General features: G+C 40.3%; 2 protein-coding genes across 8 annotated transcripts in view; both read left to right on the forward strand.

The window, feature by feature from the left end:
- Positions 1-8,741: 8,741 nt before the first annotated feature.
- On the forward strand, positions 8,742-14,860 carry aktip (akt interacting protein). Of its 3 annotated transcripts, none has more exons than XM_027281715.1 (10): positions 8,742-9,028; positions 9,577-9,731; positions 11,181-11,386; positions 11,619-11,683; positions 11,973-12,073; positions 12,443-12,531; positions 12,706-12,804; positions 13,450-13,557; positions 13,696-13,756; positions 13,926-14,860. In XM_027281715.1, exons 2-10 carry the CDS (start codon positions 9,684-9,686, stop codon positions 14,031-14,033), a joined length of 885 nt encoding a protein of 294 aa, XP_027137516.1. In that variant the 5' UTR covers positions 8,742-9,028; positions 9,577-9,683; the 3' UTR covers positions 14,034-14,860. The 3 variants fall into 3 exon arrangements, with proteins under 3 accessions (XP_027137516.1, XP_019129871.1, XP_019129870.1); XM_019274326.2 differs by having other exon boundaries at positions 8,744-9,028; positions 11,178-11,386; XM_019274325.2 differs by having other exon boundaries at positions 8,744-8,956; positions 11,178-11,386.
- A 1,644-nt stretch (positions 14,861-16,504) lies between these two features.
- Positions 16,505-26,277, forward strand: part of chd9 (chromodomain helicase DNA binding protein 9) — a 69,277-nt gene continuing 59,504 nt past the window's right edge. For 2 of the 5 annotated variants that reach the window (XM_019274304.2, XM_019274305.2), the window contains exons 1-2: positions 16,506-16,647; positions 20,574-22,253. In XM_019274304.2, the coding sequence (XP_019129849.2) occupies positions 20,673-22,253 (1,581 nt within the window). In that variant the 5' untranslated portion in view covers positions 16,506-16,647; positions 20,574-20,672. Of the gene's footprint in view, positions 17,489-20,573; positions 22,254-26,277 lie in introns of all 5 variants that reach the window. The other 3 variants (XM_019274303.2, XM_027281466.1, XM_010729623.3) reach the window with 3 other exon arrangements.

The following is a 26,277-nucleotide window of genomic DNA, read 5'->3' on the forward strand; positions in this document are numbered from 1 at the left end:
AGCTAAGCAATAGTTAAAATGTAAATAGACAATTATTGTGCTTCAACTTATTATCAAGTAAACGTGAATTGCACAGGGTAATGGTTACAGAGCAAAGCCTCGCTTTCACTATGTAATTCTCTCTGCCACCTGGCATGATATTTCCCAGAATAATGAAGGCTTGATTTTATATATAGACTAAATAGAATATAGACTAACAGACGCCTTTTCATTTAATGTTTTCTTTCAATATTAAGGTTACTTCCCTCCACCGCGATCCCAGTTCCTGCTGTGGTTATTTATGCAAAGTGTTAATGTTGCTCAAACTATGTTATTATATGCAGTTAAAATCATTACAATTACTTTTGCCTGCCCAAATTCAATATAAAATTGTAAAACAGTTTAAAATGGACAATTAGCTGGGAGCAGTAACTTCTCCATTCCTAAAATGTTAAACAGTTTCTTAAAGGAGAGAGTTATGATTTGCATAACTTCTTCATTTTGACTGTCCCAGATTTTGCAGCCAGTTTGGTGCGCTAAATGGGATCTTTCTGTAACAAGTCTGCTTCTCTAACCTCTAGGCTACCATAAGCCTATGTAACGAAGAGTGGCATTAGTATTCACAGAGACAGACAGACAATCAGGCTCCAGTTTTATCACTCAGTATTTGTAAGAATCAGATCTGAGACACAGCAGTATCAATAAAAGATCTCATTTCCAGCCGCACTTGAACAACTGCGCCTCTTTCAACCTACATTGTGGGTATCAACTGTGCACTGAATAATGAAAAGCAATTATGTAGCTAAACAAAGCCATGGTGGTAATAGGCTTTTGTTTTATTTTTATCCACAAAATGAAAATAGATTCTGTGGCTGTGTGTGGGTTTCTTTTTCTAGATCCTGTGGGTCATGCTCAGGACACGCTCTTCCTAACATCAGTCTGCCTACAGCAATATTGTGATGGAGGTTCCAATCCTGATGAATTAGATGGCAAGTTCGCATGAATGCGGGGGACAGCAGCAGACAATCTGGAGGCAAACGAGGAGGAAACACAAGTCGGCTGCTTAGATTGTGTCTTGATTAATAATTCAACAACCAGATTCTCTATCCAATGACCCCAGTAAAGAAGCACAAATTATTTAGCAAGCTGCCACATCAGTGCTTGGTGTGAGGACATGAAGCATGGGCTCTCACTGAGGTATCATAGGAGGCATGTGACCCTCCGCTCAGGATGCATGCCATATGACACATGGCCTTGTGGGTATTGATGGCTGTATCAGGGTACAAGGGTACGGTTTCTCTCACCAGTCACCCATCCAGGGTGAACGTATCGGCCGGGCCTGATAAGACGGGTAAAATTTATGCTCTTGTTATCAACAATGAATGATTCAGATAGAACAAAATGTGTGTCCTTATAAAGAACACACATTTTGGACAGATGGCCTGCCATGTTTGAAGCGACAGCAACTCCTGAATGACTGACTGCACAAGATCAGATCCTCGATAATGTTTAATGTTAAATAGCACTTCATAAGCAAGTGTGGCTAAAACTAAGCCCCGCATTGAACTGTTATCTAAATATATACGTTTTATGTATAATAATGGAACATGTTGATGTATTTCTGCAACAGTGTCACCAAGACAAAGTCCTGAACTTGGTGACATACAGTAAAATGAGACAGCCACGTCTGACAGCATGATTGTCACCCTGTTATTTTTGCTGCTCTTAAAAAAGCTATATACTTTCCACAGCCACTCAAAATGTGTTATGATTTCAGAGCGTGCCAAAGAGAGAGAGAGAGAGAGAGAGAGAGAGAGAGAGAGAGCACAAGGGAGAGGGGACAGACTGTTTGCATGCACATATGCAGGTGTATGTGTGTTTGTAGACTATGCATGTGATAGAGAGTTAGCCTTGATCTTGTTAGTGGTGATTGGGGTCTCTGTGAGACCTCACACACTGGGCTGTGGGTGTAATTGCCCCTGGCAGGCCGTCCTGTAACCATGTGGAGACTTAGGGAAGAGGAATGGGGAGGAGAGTGCGGGGCCTTTGTTTGTGGCAGCCGCCACATGTCTGCCTGTGTGGCAGTGCCGAGCTCCTGGGTGTGGAGGCTTGGCTTCAGGGAGATGATTGTTATAGCACTGGTGTTGGCTTTAAAAATGCCTTTTTAATGGGAATGCATTTCACAGGCAAGAGCAACGAGGTCTGGGAAGCCGACATCACAGTGGCAGGGTACAGAAGTTCAGCATGTGCTTGCGTCTGGAAACAGTTCATCAGTGGAAACAGCCTGCCATCTGCTGCTGGACTCCAGAATAACAGAAAGTCTTTCCAGACCTGTGTTTATCAGAGGTTTGCGCTTCTGAAGTAAATATTTTATGATAGACATATGCAATTTCTGCTTCTGAAAGAGTTTTTTATAATAAAAAAAACTTTAAATGACAACATGTAAAATTATCCTAAACTCAAACTTACATTATACACACACACAGGACCACCTTTCATAATTATTTTGTTTTGTGGATTTTTATATCTGAACTTCAAATAACTGGGTCAAATCAACCTTGCTTTGCTCTTTTCCATCATTTCTCCCTGACACTGTCTTTCCACACACTAATTCTGCATGTAAACAAACATGATGCATATGTCATCGGTCGTGTAACTGTGGTTGTAAAGTAGCTTAATTAAAGATCCATTCAATACATGACCTTTTCCACTTACCTCAAGCACTTTCAGCGCTTTTCCTTAATGAACAAATGAATTATGCAGTAACCTAGGCTCAGCCAACAAAAGGCATTTGCTGCCTAATGTGTTTGCCTAAATAGCAGTGAAGAGCAGGCCTACCTTTTAAGTGGATAAGGTACCTCTGTTCAGCTTGCGGTAAGTGTCTAGTTTAATTTAATTCAATAATCCTGATAAATGAAATAAATCCCTTTTGGGACATCCATTCCTTGAGTAGTGAGATAATATAAAATGAGGTTCACAGAGAAAAAATTAGAACATTATGGTTGATTGAGCTTTAACAAAAAAGCAGAAATATTAATACAGAGATCTTCTTTATGTTTATAATTTTGCAATAATGAATGAAGGCATCCATGTGGAAAACAATCAGAGCTCGAAATGGATGACAGTGATTGTGAGGCTTAGTGAATGAATGCATTAGCATTTTCACACACTCCCAATGCAAATTGTTTCACTTAAACTTTTTAAATACCATTTTGTGTTCTGACTTAATTTTAATAAGTTTGCTGATAAGGAAGCATAAGCATGGACTTGAAAGGCAGATCGTGAGTCTCTGCAACACATTTATTCACTATTTGATTCATGAGAGGAAAGGGGAAAATTGAAAAGAATGAAAGAACATGATCTTCTCTGAGAAATAATACATTTTGTGCTGAATTGAGATTATTTAAATATAATAAAAATATCCATATCAAACATTAATTTGAATTCAATATAGATGCTTGTATAATTGAATGCACTACTTTGCACAAATTAAAACAGGCCTTTCTGGAGGCTGGCGCTTCTTATATTGAAAATGTTTTGCAATTTTGCTTGGGCAGAAATCCATTTAATAAACATGTTTTGTGCTATACGCATTTATTATATTAATTATATTATATTATAACTGTTTGTGTATAACTCAGCAAAACGATTGGGTGGTGGGGGGGTTAGCATAGACCCAAGCACATAAATATGATACATACTTTTTACTTTTTACTTTAATAAGAAACAATTACCTGTATTTGTATATAACAAATGCAGGGGAATTTAAGTAATAGCTTAAATGGATTTAAAGCTGCAGCATCACCAAATGTTTTGATCATTTTGTAAATGTCAAGAAGATTTTAATTATTATTTTGTGTTCTAGTCTCAGAGAACCTGTCAGTGATCTCACTCTAAATAATGGACCTACTGTAAGTCTGATTCTGCTGTATTTCTGCTGTACCTGTGTATTACCACAGTGAACTGTTTTTATTTAACCCCTCTTCCCCCTCCCATCCCTGACTTATCACTTGTTTCCGGCAACTGCAGCCTCTTGTAAGTCAAATTGATTGAGTCGTCCTTGAACATCTGTTGTTCAGCCAAGCCTCAAAGGTAATCCCGCTAATGGCCCTCTAAGCTATCCACATAAACACACACATAAATAAAAATGTTTCCAAAGAGATTTGGTCATTGACTTGCTGCTAATCAATTCTGCAGCTGCATCTGTTGATGAAGGTTTGCGAAGTACAGAGCAAGATATATGTAGCGATCAATGCCTGGCACTACACTGGCTGGGCAATGAGTGACAGTCACAGCTCCACCGGGAGTCAACATTTACACACAGATGGACCGGGCCCGTCGGATGTCTTGGCAAAAAGGCTGCTGGGTACACACATACACACACACAACAGTTAAACACTGACCAGCAGAATGTTGTCCATCAACGATACAAGAGGGAAAATTATGGAGTCAGTAAAGTAAAGAAGTGGCATTCCATAATTTGAGCTGCTCTGGCACAGACTGATATGACCGCTGTTGGATGAATGCCACTTCAGAAACCCAGTGTTTCAAGGTTTTGGGGGGAAAAAAAGGAAAAAGGAGCTTTTCAAATAGCTGGCCAGGTATATTTTTTATATTTTGACTTAAAATCTTTGTGTTATTGGAGCTTTCTTACTGTATCCACACAATGTACACCATTAGTTTAACAAGGGGAGTAATGATAATTACCAAAACGGAGGCTGAGGTCACACATACAGTACAATTAGGGCATCAAAATGCTGCACTGTTAATTATCACAGCCCCATACTGCATTTGGCTTATTATTCTTATACTGTGTTGTCATTTGAAGTATGATAATTACACCATTGCTGTTTTATTTGATCACAATTCTTCTGTCCATTTAGATTAAAGTAGCCCACATGGCATGCCATTCTACTTTTGAGTGATGACAAACACAAAAGGACCGAGACATACCTGCTGTTTCCTCAACATGATACTCGTGGGGAGACAGTCGGAAATTTCTTCCAACACCTGGGCATACAGCAAAAAAAAATATCTGCATATGACAGACCAGGCTGGGCTTTTTTTGGATCATTCCTGCTTGCCAAGCAATATTCATAAATTTAATTTCCAATCTGCTCTCCTTTTATTAGTTTGGGTGTTATTAAATGAGATTGCTTCATCTTATTATATTTCCAGGGCCTGCGAATGTGGCTACGAGCTGATATTCAAATTCAATAACATGGCCTGTACTTAGTGCATGGCACTAATAAATGCCAGTGTATGATGCATATGAAGACAGGGCTCAGCATGGAAGTCGCAGCAGGCAATAATAATGCTGTGAATGTCCTTCAGAGGTGAGACATGCCTCTCTGCACCCCTGTACTCTGCTGTTCATATGCCTGAAGAAGCCCAGGTGACCTACATACAGAGATAGGCAGGATGGGAGTGCTGAAGAGAGGAGAGGCGACTGTTTATATTTTCATGTATTTTATTAACCAAACTAGACAAATCCCTGAAGAATGTAGACACTAGCTTTGAAACTGTACGTCAGAGAGAGAGAGTATGTAAATCCCAACAATGTGACTGACCTTTAACCTCTCCATTGGGTGCTGTTGGATCCATGTTTGAACTGACACCTGTACTATTTGGTGTTGGAGAAGGTAAACAAATGACCAAGGAGCTATAGTGTGTGGCGGAGGCTTGGTTGCAGTGTCTCACCTCTTGGCCTCTGCAGGGTTAAAACTTGACGCCTCTCCTTTTTTCCTATTTTATCGCTGTAACCTGACAACTGCTCTTTCAAAGATCGCAGCTTAGGAAGCTTAGCTGCAGGAGCGAGTGACCTTTACTTTTATTATGAATATTTCCATTTCATTGTTATTATAGAATGAAATCTATGCATATGATCAGCACACTGGATTTCTTTTTCATTAGTTGTGTAAAATGCCACTCAGTGAATGGAGGGGCAGCCGGGGCTGCCTGCCAGATTACCCCAACCTCCCCTCCCCTCCCCCACTGGAGGGATCTGACAATTGGAATTAATATGCGTGGAGCTTTCCCTCTCCATTTGTTGGCTGAGGTTTTCCAGGCAACTTTATCAGGGGTAACATTATCGAGAGCTTTGCCGAGAGCTTCTTCATCATGCTCACATCCGAGTCTGCCCAACACTTGTCACTGTCAATCACAAGGTGATAATACACAGATGATTCTCTCATTTGGTTTAATAAAATCTCCAGGCTTATTTGAACTGCAGTCATTACAGCAAATAATTGCTGCATTGAGGTTTTAGCCAGGCCATAGCCTCAGGGATAAGGAAATACTATTGCTATATGAAGGATCTGGCTGTGTTTTTTTTTTCTTCTTTACCTTTACTCCCCAGTTGTTCATATTTCTACAATGAATATTACATTTGAATCTAGATTTGGCTTTCTTTATTCAAACTAACATTATTATTACATATTATCTGGACATGGAGTCATCTTTTTTCACTTTTTTATGTCTGCGCTGTCAAGACAGGTTTCACTAGGGACTGCCAATTGTAATTCTTTACTGTCATTTAAACCAAATTGTGGATCTGAATCAGTGGACCTAAAATTCTCTGAAGAAATGGACTGACAGAAGGGAACATATTTCATCTTAGATTTGAATTTGGATGCCAGCTAAAGTGTGTAGCTGGAAAATGCTGCCTGAAACCACAATATAAATCTTTCAGACGGGAACAATCGGGCAATAAAATATCTAATTACATCATTGATATACATGAGAAATATAAAAAGCATCTAATGTGGATATGATGCTTCCAATTCAAATGCATGCACTAGTTTTCCTGTAGTGTAGGTCACTGCAATATGTGTCTTAGAGTGAGATTTTTCCATTTTTAGTAATATTTTAATTTAAATAAAAGTGAATGCTCCAAAAGGGTAAAAAAACACACATTAAAATGTAAAGTTTAACTTCAATTGTAATACATTTTCCAGTATAAAAAGGAAATCCACCTCCAACGGGTCACATATTCAATTAGTTAATCCAATCTCCACACTTTAATTACATTCATTAGTATATTTGTTTGACCAAACAAGGTCACAATAGTTGATTAGATAAAGAATCAATGGCAAGACAAAAAACTCATTACGAAAGCAGCGGTGTGGATATTTGCACCCTTGTTTGTGTCAGACAGTTTATCTCAATGTCGATGAAGGCAAAGCAGGCATAAACTTATTTGTTTTGAGGTGCTCTTTGATTTGTATGTGTCAAAAGAGTGATGGTGACCTTGCATTGTTGGCTGCCCCAATAAAGAAGCAGGACACTAATTACCTTTGTCAGTGAAGTGTACTTGGGACAATATACAATCAGATAATAATAATGGAGTCAATAATTTGTATTTACTCTGAAACTTGGACAATGTAATTTCTCCCAATTAATGCAACCACCCATGCATTAAATTAGTTTTTTTTTTCTCTCCCAGAAAAATAATTAGGGGTAATTGTTAGGAAATCAATCAATCAGCAGAATGAACTGCCAATGAAGCGTGCTCAAAACTAAAGAAACGTGTGACACAGATGGCTTGGATGAGTTTTACCCTCAGGGGACTTTTGCTGTGCAGTACACTGAAACATTAGAATTAAGGCCATAATAAAGTATGTTTATCAATGTGCTCTGGAGCACTTTCTTGAGACTCTTTGTTAACGTCTGTGAAAACTGAACGGACAATGTTCAAAGTCACAGAAAAACACATTGAACAGAGTAGACTGACTTTGCAGTCCTCCATGTAAGAAAGCTCTTTTCAACCTTTGGAGAGCACACGATCGGAAAGAAAAATGCTACATTATTCATATTACTGTACAATGATATTAATATTTATGTCGAATAAAATTAATTGATTTGTTCAATATAATTTTTAAATTCATAAAGTTTCTCTCTATAAAGTTCCATACAAGAACGTTAACATTTCATAATACGTGTGACAGGTTTAACGTTATACATTTTAATCTGTGGCCCTACTAACAATATTCAACATTCAACGAAGCCTATACAAATTATAAAAAAAAGGTGAAATATTAACATTAACCATCATGACGAAACAGCTGGGTAGAGATTTTTTTTATATATAACTTTTTGCATGGGAGTTAATTAAACATGGCAATGTGACCATTTTCACAGCAGATATCTTTACATGTTATGGTAGGAACAGCACAACAAGTGCATTCAATTTAGATAGATAGATAGATAGATAGATAGATAGATAGATAGATAGATAGATAGATAGATAGATAGATAGATAGATATACTTTATTTATCCCAAGTTGGGAAATTACAGTCTAGCCAATCTCAGTCAATAATGACAATTACTGGATGTCGATATGTTGTATGTGTGAATAAAGAAAAAAAGAAAGAAAGAAAGAAAGAAAGAAAGAAAGAAAGAAAGAAAGAAAGTCCTCCTCTACTTTCCATACTGTCATAGTTTAAGCAACAACTAAATTAAACCCGACCATCGTTAATGAGATTAACTTCACCGGTTATAAGTCAAAACGTATGCTGTATTTCTTGTATAATTATCTTTCAGCCATGTTCCTGTTCACAACTTTTCTTTCCTAAACAGAAACAGAGCGAGCAGCTGTATTTACCGTGTGACTGACAACAAGCGATGATGCCATGATCAGCTGTTTTTTGTTTTTTTCCCACTCAGTCCGGTACGCTTTCCTTTCCACGTGACGGCGAAGAGCCAGCAAATGAACTACGAGGACCTTTAATCCTGTGGACCAATGGGAACCCGTGCTCATTCACAAAAAACGCCTCCCCCTCATTAAGTTAGATTGAACTCCGGTTTCGGTGTCTGTCAAATTATTTAGCTGGCTAACGTTAGCCAGTTAGCTGGGATGACACCCAAAGCGATGGCGAGCAGCTGAGCCGTCTCTGCAAAATAAAAAAATAAAATAACAGACGACCCACGTTATAAGAGCTGTGTTAACAGGGACGTGTACAGCTCTCAGCAAACACGGTGAGTCACGGCACCGAGCTCTCCGACACGGACAGCTGAAACTAAAGAAATACTTCTGGAGCAACGCCAAAGGTAGCCTTTAAATGCTAATGCTATCGATAATCCTACTTGACTTAAAGTGTGCCAAGGGAAGCGGGTGAGACCGCGTCAGTGTGTGGACATTAACATAACCCAGTCTAGGAGTGTTTAGTCAGAGTTGTAGCTGTCAGGTAATCACAGTTTTTACTGTGCTAAACGTTTGCTAACGCAGCGTTAGCACTGTAACCCTCAGGTAGTGGCTCTAACCTGATCTCCTCTCAGAAATGCCACTTTATTAATAGCGGATTGCATCAAAGTTGAAACCTGGTCTCTGAGGTGCTGTTGCCGTCCTGCAGCAGCCTGCGTTAGTAACACAACAGCCTCATTATTGTACGTCAACAATAATACAACTGTTAGCAGTCAGCTTAGCGCGAAGCTAAGCCAAACAATCCCTCATTTTAGCTCACTCCACTCACCTTTTTTCACTCCACACTTTAATTATTGTCAAGTTGCAACCATATAAAGCTATCAGAGTTAGCTAGACGCTGTTTGTGTGTGCAAACATTTGTTCATCATGTGTGTTTTTTCTCTTTTAACGACAGCGGCGGATGGACCCAACAACATTTGTCGTGGGACCTACATAAAAAAGGAAAAAAATAAATAAAGAAAGAAAGAAAGAGGGACACAAATCTGAACCTCTGAATGAGTAATGAACCTAAACCCCTTTTGGAGCATGTCTGCCAATACAAGTCGTAAGGTAAAGTCAAACACAAAGTGAAATGTGCTCAGCAGAACTAAAACACCACATACAACATCAAACTTTATATAGATCGTACAATGACTGAACACTTGCATTGGATGATAGTTTGTGAATATGTGGAAGTCCTCCTCTGAATTCTGCACGACACAGTAGTCACAGTGTGTCTCTTACAGAGTTGAACATTAGACTCTCCTCTTTACAACCCAGTAATGGTGCATGTGATAAACCTACACATCAGGCGGAATATATATATATAGATATATATATATATATATATATATATATATATATATAACACAGCACACACACATACACACATACTTTAAAAACATGAAAGTTCTGCGTCATACCTTATGTGACACAAGTTATTTTATGTCCATATGTTGATATTAAGTTGGCTTTATTGTCAGACCTTCAAAGGATCAAAATGTTATGGCATCGTATGTAAAGGAGTGCTGATAAAAGATGGGAGAATAAACCGACTCGTCTCTTGGAGTTGTGACTTTATCTCCCAGTGAATCAGAATACAGTGTTGGTGTCACAACACTGTGTAAACGTGAAGGTGACGTGTCAATGCTTAGCCACAGCTTTGTCAAGTTTTAGACAACAATAATGGGATATTTGAGAAAGCTTACTAATTTGTCTGCTCTGTTTTGTTCTCTTCTGTCCAGCCTTTATTTGTTAGAGGGCTTAAATCCTGCATGTATTCCCACCTGTATTCATTTTCCAAGGAATCTTGGTAAACTGGAATTGCTAATACTCCAGGGTGTGGTCTCCTACTAAATCCACTTCTTAAACTGGCTACTTTCTTTAAATCAACTTAAACTCTGTAACTCATTGCACAGTGTAAATGTTGTTGACTAGAATGAACAAAGTCTTTGTTTACAAAAGTTGTAAATGTGTCAGTGTTTTAGTACATATGGCCCGGAAGGTGAGGTAAGTTGTAGCATGCTGGTGCAACCTTGGTGAGGTAGAGAGGAAGCAAACAGTGTACCTTGAGAATGGGTGTGAGTTCATTTTGTCCTGCTTAGTCAGAGGAATGTTCCAAAAACATCATTCTTCAGTCAAATCTGACTTCAATGAATGTTCAGGCTAGATGTGTGTTGCATTTCCACACTACTCACTGCGAGCATTTCTAGCATACTTGAATTAGTCATCATTCCTGCTGCTGTGTGCTTGACGTGCACAGTCACACTGTACTGTGACGACTCTTCTGAACAACATCAGTAAGTTGGGATGATAGCTGATAGCTGAAAGTACTTGCTCTTGTCTAGGTTCTGCTTCTTGATAAAGCTGCAAACCAGACAGGCAGTGTAACCTGAGTGGTCTACTCTTGGCTTTGCATAGTGGCTCAAACAGTAGCCTTCTCCCATCTGGCTCTCAAGGCTTTCAGTCCACCTGCTTTTTCACATTGAGATTTGTTATGTTTCTCATACTAAACAGCAGAGATCTGACGAGGAACAGAGTGGGCACGGGGATCAGAGATCCAGCCCTGCCCGGCTGCCCTTTGGCAAAAAGCAGCTTCCACCCATTCCGAAGAATGCAACCCCCATTACCAAGCCTGCATCAACGGGCACCCCAGTCCAATCAGCCAATGGCACGCATGCCTCCTATGGCCCCTTTTATTTGGAGTACTCTCTGCTGGCTGAATTGTGAGTATTGGTTTAGTATCAGAATTAAAAGGTTTGTCTTTATTCCCTTGGCACTTGTTGCATTACATTTTTCTATATTTATACTTGTTACTTTTTAAATGTTACACCTGCTTTTAAATACACAGGCATAGTTTGTATTAAATCAGGTTCAAAGTATCCCTTTTTGATTTGCTACCTAAAATGAGTTTTTTCCCATTTGTATTGATCTAACTTCTCACCATGTGATCTGCAGCACTCTCGTGATTAAGCAGAAACTCCCTGGAATTTATGTCCAACCATCCTACAAATCGGCACTAAGTAAGGAACCCCTTTTTGAAGTTCATGCATGTTTCATACACTACACATCTTCTTTAATGCTCAACATCTGCTTTGCAAAAAGAAAGATGTAGAACTAAAACAAATACTTACTTTATGTAGGATGTTTTGTACTGTTTTATCATTATGTCCTGCAGAAAATATAACTCTGCTGTGTAGCCTCTGCAGTATAAAACATAACTCCGTGCATTTACACTGCTTGGTTCATCATGGCTCTTTCCTGTGTTGATGGAAGCAAGACTCTAAAATGCCACATGTCTCCCATCTTTAGTGTGGTTTGGCGTCATATTCATCAGACATGGCTTGTACCAGGATGGAGTCTTCAAATTCACGGTGTATATTCCAGATAACTATCCAGATGGAGAGTGTCCTGTAAGTGTAGTGTCCTGGTTTTTATTTTGTGCTCTTTACAAAAAACAAATGTTGGAGTGTATTTTTTGTGTGCATCCATTAACATTCTATTTCTGCCTATAGTCAGTTTTTTCCCAGGTCAGCAAAGGTTTAAAAAAACAAAAGCATATCATGAAATACCTTTCTTTTGGAAATGTGTCTATAATCATATTAAAACAGTTAAACTACACTTTTTCTTCAAGATAAGTTCACTATTATGGATAATATAAAATTAGGATTCTTAAGACTAACAATTGATCTTGAAACAACAGAACAGTAATTAAATTAAATTTAGTGGCGCAAATTGTTGAAACAACCCATCAACCAACTCTTCCCTATGCTTCATTTCAGAAATTAGTATTTGACATCCCAGTCTTCCATCCTCTTGTTGACCCTGTGTCTGGAGAGCTTGATGTCAGAAGAGCTTTCACCAAATGGAGGTATGCAGTCTGCTTTTTTTGCTGATGTAATTTACATTTTCTTTTTAGACTTGAAGGAAATAAAATATATTTTAAAACTTGAGTCTTCGTAGTTTTGTACACGATCTGGTGATTTCATTCACCAATGTTCTTGAAAATGGTTAAATGATTTTGTCAACTCTTGTGCTGTTGTAGACGGAATCACAACCATATCTGGCAAGTCCTGATGTACGCTCGTACAATTTTCTACAAGATCAATACCACGGAACCACTCAATCCAGAGGCTGCTGTGCTGTAAGTGTCTGAATTGGTTTTATTCTAAAGGAAGAGATGAACCATAAAACGGTGACACTCTCTAATGCTGTGTGATATTGCCATTAAATATCACCTCTTTTTGTGTACAGTATGATTGCATTTTTAAATGCCTCTTCAAAGTTGTTTGTTTTTTACAATTGATACATAAACATAAAAACCCATACTTGATTTTTCTCAAATCTAAGACATCTATGCAGACCAAGGGTTTTTTTTATCCTTTCATCATTTTTGGGCAAATTCCCTGATAACCTTTGTCAAGATAATCCATCCTGATCATGTTAAAATTTACGGTTTTAACTTCGAAAAAACGAGGCAGTGAGTTATGGCTATTTGACATCAGGCTACAGATACCAATCTCTTTTTTTCTTTTGCAGTAGGGCAAAGTCTTGACCCACCCTGCTGTGCCTCTGATTGCCTGACCCTGATTTCCAACAAGTACTAGCCAATCAGAGGCAGAGAAGGGTGGGTTATGACTTTCCCCCCTGGTGGATAAATTTTTGTATCTATAGATGAGCGTGCTGTGTTGTATAGATTGTTTTTTCTTTTTTATATTGCAGAGCCATATGCATATGTGTCTCTGGCTTTAGTCATAACCCATGTGTCATAACGCAAACTGTCTTTCAGATATGAAAAGGACGTGCATTTGTTCAAAAGCAAAGTGGTGGATAGTGTAAAGCTATGCAACAGTCATCTTTTTGACCAGCCCAAGATAGATGATCCCTACGCAATAAGGTTGGTGGACTGTCCCCACTTTCAACATTCCTCAGCCCTCACCGCTACAAGAGAACACCCTGTAATCCTATGTGTGAGCTGAAAGGGAAAAACAGTTGATGCTTTCTTTTACACTCTTTCCTCTCATTCATTTGATAGTTTTTCTCCATGGAATCCAGCTGTTCATGAAGAGGCAAAAGAGCGAATGTTCACATACAAAGTAAGTACATAAACACTCAAATACAAATTTTGCATCTTCTTATTAACATGAATTATATGCGAGCAGCAGAGTGCAGTCTGTAGTAATTCTCCTCCTAGACTTAAACCCCAAAGCACTTTGGGCGACCTGTTCCTGTTATGCAACTGGTAATTCGCCTTTGTTGCTTTAGAGACGACCTGAGGATCACCATAAGGGAACGCATGTGTCAGGGTTGTCTTGGGTGAAGCCTGGATCAACACAGCCCTTCAGTAAAGAAGACGGTCCTCCCCAGAGCTGAACCTGCAGTGTCGCTGCAGGAGCCACTAGAGGGAGGCACATGCATCTAATGCCACACCACTGGCTTGCCTCAGCTGTTTATGTGAACTGGATCCTTGAAACAGTTGGGAGAACTTTATATTCAATCTCCATGTAATTGCTCAGCTTTAAAAGCTTTGTAGGCATCTCCACAAATGGCTTTAGAATAAGGAGAGTTTGTATCATATGTAAGTTGACAATGACAAATGGATGTCTCTGCAACATCATTTAGGCTGTGTTGCAATCAAAGAGCTTTCTCATTTAGATTTTTCGGGTCCATGCACATGTTGGGCTAGGTGATAGAACAATCTGTCCCAAAAGGAGCTGAAAAGTGTGAGCAAAGCAGTTTGCATTCATACAGTAAGTATAGTCGGCTACATGATCTATACCACTTGTTGAAATTGGCTCAGGACTGTTCATTTGTCAAGACTTGGAATGTTGTTAGTCACAGCTGTGTGATCAAAATGTCATAATTTCCACCCCTATCATCACCCAATTTGATTGACATGATATGTTTTATATTTGTTTGTTATTGGATAATGATTTCTTTTTAATTCCACTGTAGAAACAATTGTCTTACATAGTTCCTATAAATATATAAAGCAGAGCAGACAAGTGTGGTTTTAAACGAGATGCTAAATAAGTAAGCTCATGTATTTTATTCTGTCTGATTTTAAATAATTTTGGATGTTTTATGTAAAATTGGTTATTAAAGTTTGATGTGTAAATATTGGATGCTGTGCTAAGCTTTGACTTTAGCAGAGAGTGGTCTGCTTGGATTTTATAAGTGATTGTTTTGGTTTTATTAGCTTTTCTTTTGCAAATGTTACTTCACAAGTCAAAGAAGTTGGTGCAGGATTCCTACATAGGTCTGATGGAAAGTCAGAAATTTATTTTGATAAGGTTTAGTTCTTAAATAGTTATGGAGGAGCACAAAATTTCATTAATTTAGCTACAAGAACACTTTTTTTCTGTCTTGCCAGACAAATGTCACTTTGTTTGTGACGTCTTCATCTGTAGAGGGCTCTGGCTTAATTTAGAGAAATATTGCCTAGCAGCTTTCAATATGCAAATATCCTCAAAAGGTTTAGTTTTTTTTTTTGTTTGTTTATTTGTTTTTCAATGTGTGGAAACTCCAGAATGAAGTGACTATATTAGAATAGCAGTGGTGCTGAAACATTACAGCTGCTGTAAAAGGCAATGACAACAAAATCTCACTGTACTTCACGCTGCCATTTTGGCTGCTGGTGTCTTCAAACTTGAGTTTTAATGTGTTCTATATCAACCCATTTCTGCTCCAGTTTACGAGAGACATTGCTGCGTATATGACATGAGATACACATGCTTTTGTCTGAAATCAATAAAATGATCAAAAACTAAGTTGAAAATGTATTTTTGCACTTGGGGAGGGGGGTTTACTTGGTGCAAAGATTTTATATAGACCCTTTTCAGTGAAAATGATTTACTTTAGGTTTGTACCAAGTCAGATGCTGCTTATTTACAATCGACTTGGGCTTGTTCTGATCATTATAAGGGACCAAAAAGAAGTAACTTATTTTCAAGGTACAAATAATAGTATAGGACATAGCGTCTAGTTTTACTCATCATTTATAAACTAGTAGTTGTTACTACTGTCGCATACAATTATGATTAGACAGACTTTAATGATCCTACACTGGGGAAATTCACTTTTCCACAAGGTGGATAAGAAATGACTCATAAATGAAGTACATATGGAATAAATGAAGTACATATGGAATAAAGCTCCTTCTTACATGGTGGGAGTAGCAGTCTATTGCTAAAGGAGCTGCTTAAGGCCTCCACAGTTGTTTATGTTAGCTTTACTAACATCCAACACTATATATATTCAACATTTACCTATACTAAGGACAAGTGTGCATATCCTACAATAAACTAATTAATCTGTCTGTTGAGGAGTCATTGCAAAAATCTGGCCAAAACATAACATTAAAATGTAGTTTTAATATCTATTATACACGTGCATTAGGAGACTAGAATAAATTGTATACATTAAAGATGAACATACTATTAACGTCGCATTATGCCTCGTCCAAATTGGAATACCTTCATTTAAAGCAATATGTCTCCCAGTCAGCCACCAGAGGTCGATATGTACCCACGGTGGAGAGAGCAGCTCTCCCACTCCTGTCATGTTTGCATTGAGGGGAGACTCCGGTGCATGTGCGAAAGTAAAACCTCTCCGGATTGGCTCTGGCTTGTACGCGGCCATCTTATGCACTCTGTCAACATAAGGACTTTACACATTAATTAATGATTTCTTCTGGCGCTTTCTGGTGATAGCTGGTGGCGCCGGCGCACCAAAAGCGCTCATACTGGGGGAACCGGATTTTAATGTTTTACGGGAAAGTGAAACTGTGGCAAATTGTCGGTGGTCCAATCAGAGAGCAGATGACTAATATGCAAATCAGGTGTTATCGCAGTCACGTCAGCAGCAGCGGTAGAGCCGCTGCGCCGTGGTCGCCAGCAGGAGTACAACTAACAACACAGTCACAACTTCGCCGATAACACTCTCCCTACGTTGACGCCTGGAGTTGCACTTTTTTGGTTCGTTTCAGGTAAGAAATAAGACTTATTTTGAAGGTGTTTCGAGAGGTGTTTCGGACTCGAGGCGTTCTGTTTCATTCAGGCAAGGAGCTGTCAAATATCTGACAGTCAGTCAGTGGGGCTCGCCTCAGCTGTCTGATGACACACCGCCTTGCTGAGTGTGTGTCTTCCCCGGCAGATATAAGACTGGTGACTTGCCAAACTTGTCCGCGCTAGTTTCCCGTAAGTTCGCGTATATATAAAAAAAAACAAAAGCAAGTGTCGCCGCACTTTCCTCGCAGTTTGCACAGGTTAATGATAATGCGCTTGGCTTTTTAAAAAAGTAGTCTTCCGCGGGGTTGTTGGACATGGTGGTCCTGAACTGACAGCGACCAGTCGGGCTCAGTCAGCACCGGACCTGTATGTGGACGCGGTAAATGTAAGCAGTACTGATATGTTAAAAAAAAAAAAAGAAAAAGAAAAGAAAACTCGTTCGAGAATAAGAAACTAGTTGTATTATCATGGACACCATCACTGTGTCGACCTCTCCATCCATCTCTGGCCTCCTCCTCCTCCTCTTCCTCAGTGAGGAAGCGTCACGACACCTCCTTGAAACCCTGTGGCTCCCAAAGTGGAGGCTTGGCTAGGAGCACGTGCTAACCCGTCTCAACAACGCGGCTAACATTTAAAAAAATATAAAGTCCTTACGCGCGTGCATTTATTTATTTATTTATTTGATATCTCCACTTGGCGAGCAGTTTGCGTTTAAAGTAGCGCAACACATTGCAGCCTCGTTGGCTTATCAAACACCGAGCTCAGACTGAAGCCATTGCTGTGTGTTGGAGATGAAGAGGATGCTGCCTGACTTTAGAGGTGAGCCCGACGGCTATTCAAAGAAAAACACGACTCCTTGTCACAGAAAAGAAAAACATCGAAAAGTGCTTCGTGGTATTATTTGTTAGAATTAAAACATTTAAACTTCGGTCACAGCAACATTTTTTTTATATATATATATTTTTTTAATTCACTTTACGCATCTAATATTGTCTCAGTTCATAGTTTGATGCCGCTTGATTTTGAGGTGCGTATGACATCAGTCACAGGACTCCATGGCCACCTCAGGACAAGTTAGGTACACACTTCTTGTTGATATTTGGCACGAGCTGCACGTGTCTGGATGGTGCGCACGACGTCACGGTTATGAAGGAAACAGCTGGAAGACGTCAGAGGCTTGGGTGCTGGTCTGAGCCTCAGGGACAGATTTGGAGGGGGGGTTGGGGTGTTAAAAGGTTAGCAGTGACTTGTCGAGCAGGCTCAGGACTGTGCTGCGTTGACTCATGGAACAAGGGAAAGATGATACAAACACGTGTTGTTTTGATGTTGTCATCTACTTCAGTTTCCTTATGGTACATACTGCTTTACATCCAGTTCACTGTAAATCCAGCTTGTATGGAATGCTTACTCTACCTCAGCTTCCAACATGGGTGCGGCTGTATCTCAGGCCTGCTTTGATTGTCACCATCGTGAGGATACGATTCTTTAAAATAATATATAATAGATATAAATTAGTTGAATCACATACATGTTTGTGTCCATACATTGTCTTTAACCCAATAGTGTCAAACCAAATGATTAGTGTGCATTGAATCTCTGTCATCTGGAACGAACCTTACCTAAAAATCCCTTTACGATGTTTAAAGATGTTGTTAGTATTACTTGAATATGACTAGAAAAAGTTGCAGTTAAGTAATATTACTTAAATTGTTGAGTTGTGGCACATCCTCCTTCCTTATTATTATCAAGTAGTGTTGTCTCTTCTTTTTTTTTAGGCAGTGATTTAAATGCCTTCTGTTTTGGTTGTTGACAGAGTGTGTAATAAATCTGCCATCAGTATATTGCCTACAAATATAGGCATCCAAAGAAGCTTAAAACATTTACAAGTAGTGTCATTTCAAGACGGTCACATGATTCCCCAATAAACTGGATAGTAAGGTAAGCACTGGAGTGAACCTGTAGTTGGAAGCACACCCCAAACTGAAAACAGGAATAACTTCTTGAACATGAACAGATTTTTATTGATACCTGTTGCTCGGTTGGTGGAGAGAGAGATATTTTCCACCTCTGTTTGCAGCCCTTCTTACCGCATGTCATCCTCTTCTGTCCCTGCTTTCCTGTCTGTCTTTGACTGTCCTGTCAAAGACATAAAATGCCCAAAGAAATAATTAAAATAAATGAATACACTGAATTACTTAACCAAATTATGAATGCAGTGCTGGAAATAAAACTTGAGTATGAACTGCACTCCGAACCATATGTTTAATAGCATGGCCTCTGTCCTCAACAGAATTTCTGGTGTAAAGAAAATACACTCTATTATGTCTCAAATATCTAATAACACCCTGGCTTACCCAGGTGCTTATCAGATAAACGATATGATACTTGAACAACCACAGGGGTGACAAATTATGAGTACTCCAATTATTGACTAAAGATCATGAATTTTTTCTCATAGACTTCATAAACAACAGGACTAACAAGCTGCGTATCAGCCACAGAACAGATGGCACAGTGATGCAGTGGTTATCAGAAGATTGTGACCTGCTGGCCGGCTCTGGCTTCTTTGTGTGCAGTTTGAATGTTCTCCTTGGGCCTGCGTGGGTTTTCTTCAGGTGCTTCAGTTTCCTCTCACAGTCCAAGCACATGCAGGTTAGGTTTATTGGTGACTCAAGAATTGCACGTAGGCGTGAATGCAAGCACGAATTATTGTTGGCAGCCTGTCCAGGGTTTACCCCGCCTCTCACTCATTGACATCTGGGAAAAGCTCCAGCCCCATGAACCAATAGATACAGATATATTCACGTAGGTGTCTTAGTTTATTACGGGTCAAACAGGCCACCTAGGCAAATTTACCTTTTAACACCTCAGTGCAAATGTCGAGAAGTTGACAAATGACATTTTAGTGTAACAACTTATCTTATGTTTGTCAAATAAGAGAATCCTGTATTTATGTGCATTTTCAAATTCACAAATAAGTTGTGCCTGGTGATGTCTATTGGGATTTAAGGATATTTAGCCACTGAAACACCCTTTGAACTCAAATTCTCTTCAGCCGTAGTTCTGAACAGAAAGCCAGTGACCAATATCCAGTGGATTTAAAAGAATGGCATACAGAAAACAGTAAAATATTGTATGTCTGTGCTTATTTGTGCTTTTGTGTGACTGTCTGCATAACAAGTCAGCATATAATGATTGACCTGGGTAAGCTACTGTGATCTTCCGCTGGTCTGTGGTTGCAGACTCTCTCTCTCTCTCTCTCTCTCTCTCTCTCTCTCTCTCTCTGTGTGTCAAAGGACCTCATCTGCCTGTGTCCCTAGCTGTTGAAATTCTATCAGCTGTCTGCACCTCCCACACATTCTGCAGTAGCAGGGCAGGCAGCTTCATTGGTTGTGGAGGTGGGGGGTTGAGGTGTCAGAGTGTGTGTGTGTGTGTGTGAAAGGGGAAGGGGTACAGGAAGAGGCACCTGCTGATGGCTGGCGGTTGGTTTGCACCAGCTGGTTGTGCTGCACACATGAAAGGCAGTGCTGATAGCTAATTGACAGTACCAAATTCCTCCCAGATCCTTCCGACCTTGCACTACCTGCCTTTAAAAGCTTTTTTTAATGCTGCGTGCGTATTCATGTAATTCTACTAGCCTACAAGCATATACCACTGATGAGGACATGGATGATAGAAACAGATGCAGTATGAAATATATACTTGATAAGTTGTCATGCCATATCAGAAAGAAAATTACTTGTGTGTGCTCAAGTTCTGATTATTTTAATGAAAATCTTTGTTGATTGTTTGCAGACTGTGATCTGATGTTTATCCAAACCATAGATTTATACAAACACACACTTTTCATCTTTTCATATTAAGGCTGTATTTTAATATTTCTCTCCCTTTGTGTTTTCGACAGGGATATAATGGACATGCTGTAGGTCTGTAGACCTTGAGGCTCATTGGGATCTGCCTGGATCCACTGGATTTCAGTTCCAGTTACCCTCCGGGATCTGCCATGGACTTCTTTAATGACCCCAACCTCTTTGTTGGAGGTTTGGAAGGGCTGGATGATGATGGCTTCCCTCCAGCACCATCACTTGTGGATGAGCTAAACCTCAGTGCTGACTTTGAGCCCCTTCAAGTGGAGCCTATAGGCCCAGGCAAGCACCAAGACATGATACTGTCGGTTTCTACCCAACAAACAATGCCTACTTACAGTGAGCAGATGGGTCACTACATTGGCATTAAGGCACAGAATCCTGTCGGGCAGGCATTTTCTGGTCCTGGGGGCACAGGTAGTGGAAGTGGTGGCATGATTGCAGAGCAACATGGTCAGTACCACAACGCTGCCCTGAGCCAAGTACCTCAATCCAATGGGCTGTTTTGTAACAGTAGCAGTCCAATGTGGGGTAACCAAGACCAAAATGGTAGTATGTACCACCCCTTAACTCAACAGCAACAACAGCTTTGTCATCAGCAGCCACAACTGCACAACCAGCAACTTCATGTCAGACAACAACAAACACAACAGCAACAACACCACCCATGTCATCAACAACAACAGGAGCAGCAGCAGCACAGAATGCGGCAGCAGCTGCAACAGCAGCAAAGTCATCAGCAGCAGCTGTTAAACCAGTGCCAGCACCAACAAATTAACACACAGACTATGTCCCTGCAGCAACAGCAGCATCACAACTTTTCCTTTCACCAGGGTGGTCAGTCTCAGAGCCAGCAGCAGGTTCACCATACTCAGCAGCAGGTGCAGCACCAACTAACTGTTGGAGGGCCAAGGTTCCTTTCAAGGGCTCTGCCGAGTAAGTCTTATTTGGATCAAAATGCCTCTCTGAGTGGGACTTGCTTACAACCGCAGCAGCAGCAGGGTAGCTACCAGTTGACCAGAGGAGGTCAAGCCTTCTCTGGATCAGGACCAGAAGACCCTAACCTGTCTTTCTCCATACATTCGTCATCTATGGTTCACTCCCTGCCCACGTGCTCAGTCAATTCTGGCACCACTTACCAACCGGCTCAGTACCCTGCTTACCCTGGAGAGCCAGAAATACCCAGTCTCAGTCAGCAGTCTTTGTCCACGGTCTCAGTGTCTAGGCCCAACACCACCCCTGCACCCCTCTCTTCTACAGTGCCTGAGCTCTCAGGGACAGTATGTCAGTTTCCATCCACAGCTGTTATGAATCAGCAGCACAGTAGGGCCCCGGTTAGCCAGGCAGAGCAATGTGCTTTCCGGACTCTACGTTGTTCTGGAGAAACCCAGGGAAACTGCAAGTCATCTGAGATGTTTGGCGACTCAATGAGCTGCTACACCAGCATGGCCAGCCAACTGCCCTCTGAGCAGCCTCAAAGCTGCGGGGCTATAAACACTAATGGATATCAAGCATTGGGAGACAATCTCCTGGCATCAGAAGTTCAGGATGGAGACCTGGATGGCCTGGGGCCCCCGGACCTCCTTCCTGACCTGTTGCCCCAGCTGGAGGCGGCTCTCAGCCAACAGGATGAATCCAACCGTTCCTGGACTGATTCCAACCCGGAGAGGGGACATGAGCAAAGGAAACAACCACCTGTTGTATACAAGGAAGAGAAGGTAATGTAATGTAATGTAAACTTTTCATTTTTGCTTCTTAAAAAATATAATGTGAAAGATATTTTAGCTGCACTGTAGCAGAATTCAATATTCTCTTTGTCCTAGTCTGATTTATATCCATAGAGCCTATGCACTGTCTTTGCAATGTAGGTTAATGAGGGGATTTGGAGGAGGGTGAAGGTTGATAAATTGAAATGATTTGAAGAAATTAGATTTTATATTTGCATTATTTTAATGGAGCACATTTCTTTGCTGACATTAAGTATTTTCATGTGCTCTTCCCGGTGTAGCATGGTACAGAATCTAGCCACTGGTGTAATGTTTAACCAACTATCCCAGACAGAACATGTGCTTGTCTAGTAGGAAACCTGCAATCAGTGGTGGAGTGGGGGAAGGTGGAGAGGCGGTACCTAGGGCCATCTGAAACCTTCTGAAAATGATAATGGTCTGTCCAGGCTGTCCTGTCTATCTGCCTTGTGCACCGACAGCAGGTCAGGCCTGATTAGGCTAAGAGTGGCAGGAGTGTCTTCAGGACTTAGCTGTAAGCATACTTAGGGCTATATCAAGATGTGGGTCAGGGCAAGCCAGAGGCACTTGCACACTGCCTAGCTGGAGTGTGGGGGAGGTTGCACGCTGTTGTGGTAGCTGCCACAGTTTCTGTGTGTCTGTCTGTGTGTGAGTGCGAGTGCATGTGCACATGTGAGAGAGCGGCGGGAAGAAAAGAGTGTGGCGGAGGAGAGTGGTTAGCACTTGAAGGAGGGGGAGGGGGTTTAGGAGATGGAGAGAGCAATAGCTCATGGAAAAAGGAGAGCTTAGGAAAGAGACAGAGAGGAAGAGCACGAGAGAGAGAGAGAGAGGGAGAGAAAGAGAGAGACAGAGAGAGAGAGAAGCGGAGGGGGAGGTTGGGAGAATGCATTAGCTGGCTGTAACAGGCTTCAGGCGGTTCCTGGACCTCAGTTGGCTAGTAACTTAGCAGCATCCACACAGCCTCCTGGCCCACAAGTGACACATGACCAGCAGCAAAAACAACAGATGTTTGATCATGGTCTGCCCACGTAAAAAAAAAAAAGGACATTTGAACAACACATCTCTGTGTTTCTTTTTTGATATTATTTGTTAGATTTAAGCATTTCTGTTATTACAGAAACAACATATGCTGTTCCAAAAATTAAACGTGTTTTGTTGAGAGCAGATTTTACATAAGAGCACTTCTGTTTTTTTTATGGCCCACGTACCGACACGGCTGACGGTCTTTCTTAAGGCCACAGACAACACAGAAGTGTTATTTGATGTTATCTTACCAACCCCACCTTTTCACACTACACACACACTAGTGTAGTAAACGCATGAATGATAACCCTTTTACAGTAACAGTTATTTTAAAATCAAATGACTCATTTATATCTCTCTGAACAAGGTCCTCTTAGTAGCAGCATATCCATTGTGTCCCCTCACTCCTGAAACCAAACCTGTACCTATGCGCCAAAACACAACCTGTGTGTTGAGTACTGCCTCGACTGTCCCCCGACAGGCAGCAGGCGACAACTAAACTGGTGGTCTGCCTTACCAGAGCTCATCCACAGAGGCCATTTGGCCATCTGCAAAGGTCCTTGATTGAAACGGGGCCATGAACCACAGCCATACGAGCGAGCCTCTCCCTGTCTGTGTCAACATTCAGACCCATGTTGATGCTTACAGGCTGACTGTGCTATTCATGTGCACTGATGTGTGAAGAGCCTGCTGATAGTGTATTTGCTGAACAGGCAAGGCATCAGTGGATAGCTGTCCACTCTTCACTCCCCTGCAGTGAATGTGGCTAATTAGGATTTCCAATGGTTGTAATGGTCAGCTGCAGCTATGATGAGCACACAGGGTTCAGGATTGGAAAGTTGTCCCAGGTTGCCATATTCAAAGGTTCTCATGAGTAAACATAATGTCTCAGACCCTTTTGCAATGGATGAAAAATCAAATGAACAGTGTGTGTAGAACTCTAGACTGCCCCGTGAATCAACTCAGCTGCATTTATGGACGGATAGGGTCTTTCTCTGAGGAGGTAGTTCAAGCTTACAGGCAACAAGCACTCCAGTGAGATCTGTCTGTGCTGGATGCCAGTTTGTAACATGTACTCATGTGAGTAAGCAGCGAGTCTAAGGCAGCGTGTAGTCAGGAACTCAAGACTGACGTCTTTGCGTGTGAAAGTGGCAAAGTGACAAAATAATTGTGAGGATGTAATCACCAACAGTGCGGGCAATGTCGTAAATCAGTGATTGGCAATGTTATTTCCTTAACGCAATCAGTTCAATCAGAAAATCAGTCTAGCAGCAACCTTTTTTTCTGTGACGACGAGGCGACAATGACAAGTTAAAAATTCATCGATAATAAAAACTGTGAAAAAATGTATGCTTTGTTTTGGTTGACGAGACTAAGTGGTGGGCTATCTTATGTTGAAAAAATACATGAGATTTTCCCCCAGTAAGTAAGAAAAAGGGTGTTTTCAAGAGTCACCCATCCCATTTCAAGAACAAATTGCTGCGTATCCGTTAATGAACCCCTCCTGACCAGCAAACTATCAACTTTATGCATTATAGTAGCACAATTGTCAGGATTGAGTGCCACAGCACTCTCTGATCGTGCTGCTGGGAGCAACTTGGGAGCTGTCCTGAGCGCTCTGTTTTCTTTTCTCCCCTGCCCGGAGAACTGCAGTAGTGGGAAGATTTAGGCTAAATGAATAGACAAATTGTTCCAAATGTGTGTCTTCATTAAAGATGTCTTTATTTCTCTCTTTCACACACAGACACACGCACACAAACACTTGAAGAGAAAACAGTCTATGTGTTGCTGTTGACTAGAATAAAATTATGAAGAACCATGAACTATGAAAATGACTAAAATATAACTCGGAGGTTTGTCTTAGCACTAAATCTAAAATAGCTGTCAAAACCAATACAGATGAGTGAGACTGTTTTGTGGCACTATAATTGATTGATTGGTAAACGGCTAATTTGTAATTTTTTTTTCAACTTTAGACATCCAGTTGTAGTTGTATTTTTAATTTGTGTCCTTCTCATTCCTTATTTTGTATTCTTGATCACAATCCTGATACGTCTTATTTTTATTTGATAGAGCTTTACTGTATATGGGTACAAATTAAACTAAGCCCCAAAGGCAAAAGGGAAACTGGTTTTGGAGGTTTGCGGGGAAACAGCAGCATATTTAATAGGCTTCTTCCCAGCATGAGCATGAGTCATACTCTTTGGTACCAAAGGAGACATCATTTCAACTCAAAACTACGTTTCTGTGCACAGAAGTTCCTGGGAGGACTAAATTAAGAGCTATATATCAGATAAAGTGGACACTTCTTTTTGTGCAGCTGCTCTACAGTTACATTTCTTAATCACCTCCTACTATATTTTTGAAAGAAAATTGGCAGACTGACAGTTTTGGTGATTTGATGCTGCAGATAAATTAATATATTGTAACAGAGACCATACCTGGAAAAATGAACAATTGCATGAAATTAGCACATGCCATCTGCCAAATAAAGGGTAAATGTTAGCTCTGGCAGGTAAAAAAATTTCAGGCCACCTGCTGGTGGCAGGCTTTTCTTACATCAATAAATATAATTTTTAAAAAAGCAATTCTTAGCAGTTGTCGGGGATTAATGACATATTCCACATTTCTATTGTCAGGTATTACTGACTCGAGTTTGTACAATTCTGAAGTGACAAAAATTTGTGGCTAGTAGAAAAATTCAGCAAGAGAAAAACTTAATTTCAGACTCTGGTTGTCAGTTTTTTTTAAATTTCACTTTCTCTTGTAGAGTAATTCTTTTCTGATCTGATATTATTAATCTGTAATCTAAATATGCCTATATTACAATAATTATATTATAACTGAGTCAGCTTCTCAGATGTAAATATTTTCCAGTTTCTTTAGTCCTCTATGACTGTAAGCAAAATATCCTCGGGTTGCTGACCAAAAGAAAATATCACTTTGGGCTTTTGGACACTGTGATCAACATTTT

This window comes from Larimichthys crocea, chromosome VIII, assembly GCF_000972845.2.
Source record: "Larimichthys crocea isolate SSNF chromosome VIII, L_crocea_2.0, whole genome shotgun sequence".
Lineage (NCBI taxonomy): Eukaryota > Metazoa > Chordata > Actinopteri > Sciaenidae > Larimichthys > Larimichthys crocea.

Coding starts and splice junctions, on each gene's coding strand:
- aktip (XM_019274326.2), top strand. CDS start 9,684: ATGAACCTAAACCCCTTTTGGAGCATGTCTGCCAATACAAGTCGTAAG. Junction 9,732..11,177: donor CTGCCAATACAAGTCGTAAG/GTAAAGTCAAAC, acceptor CATACTAAACAG/CAGAGATCTGACGAGGAACA. Junction 11,684..11,972: donor ATCCTACAAATCGGCACTAA/GTAAGGAACCCC, acceptor TCCCATCTTTAG/TGTGGTTTGGCGTCATATTC.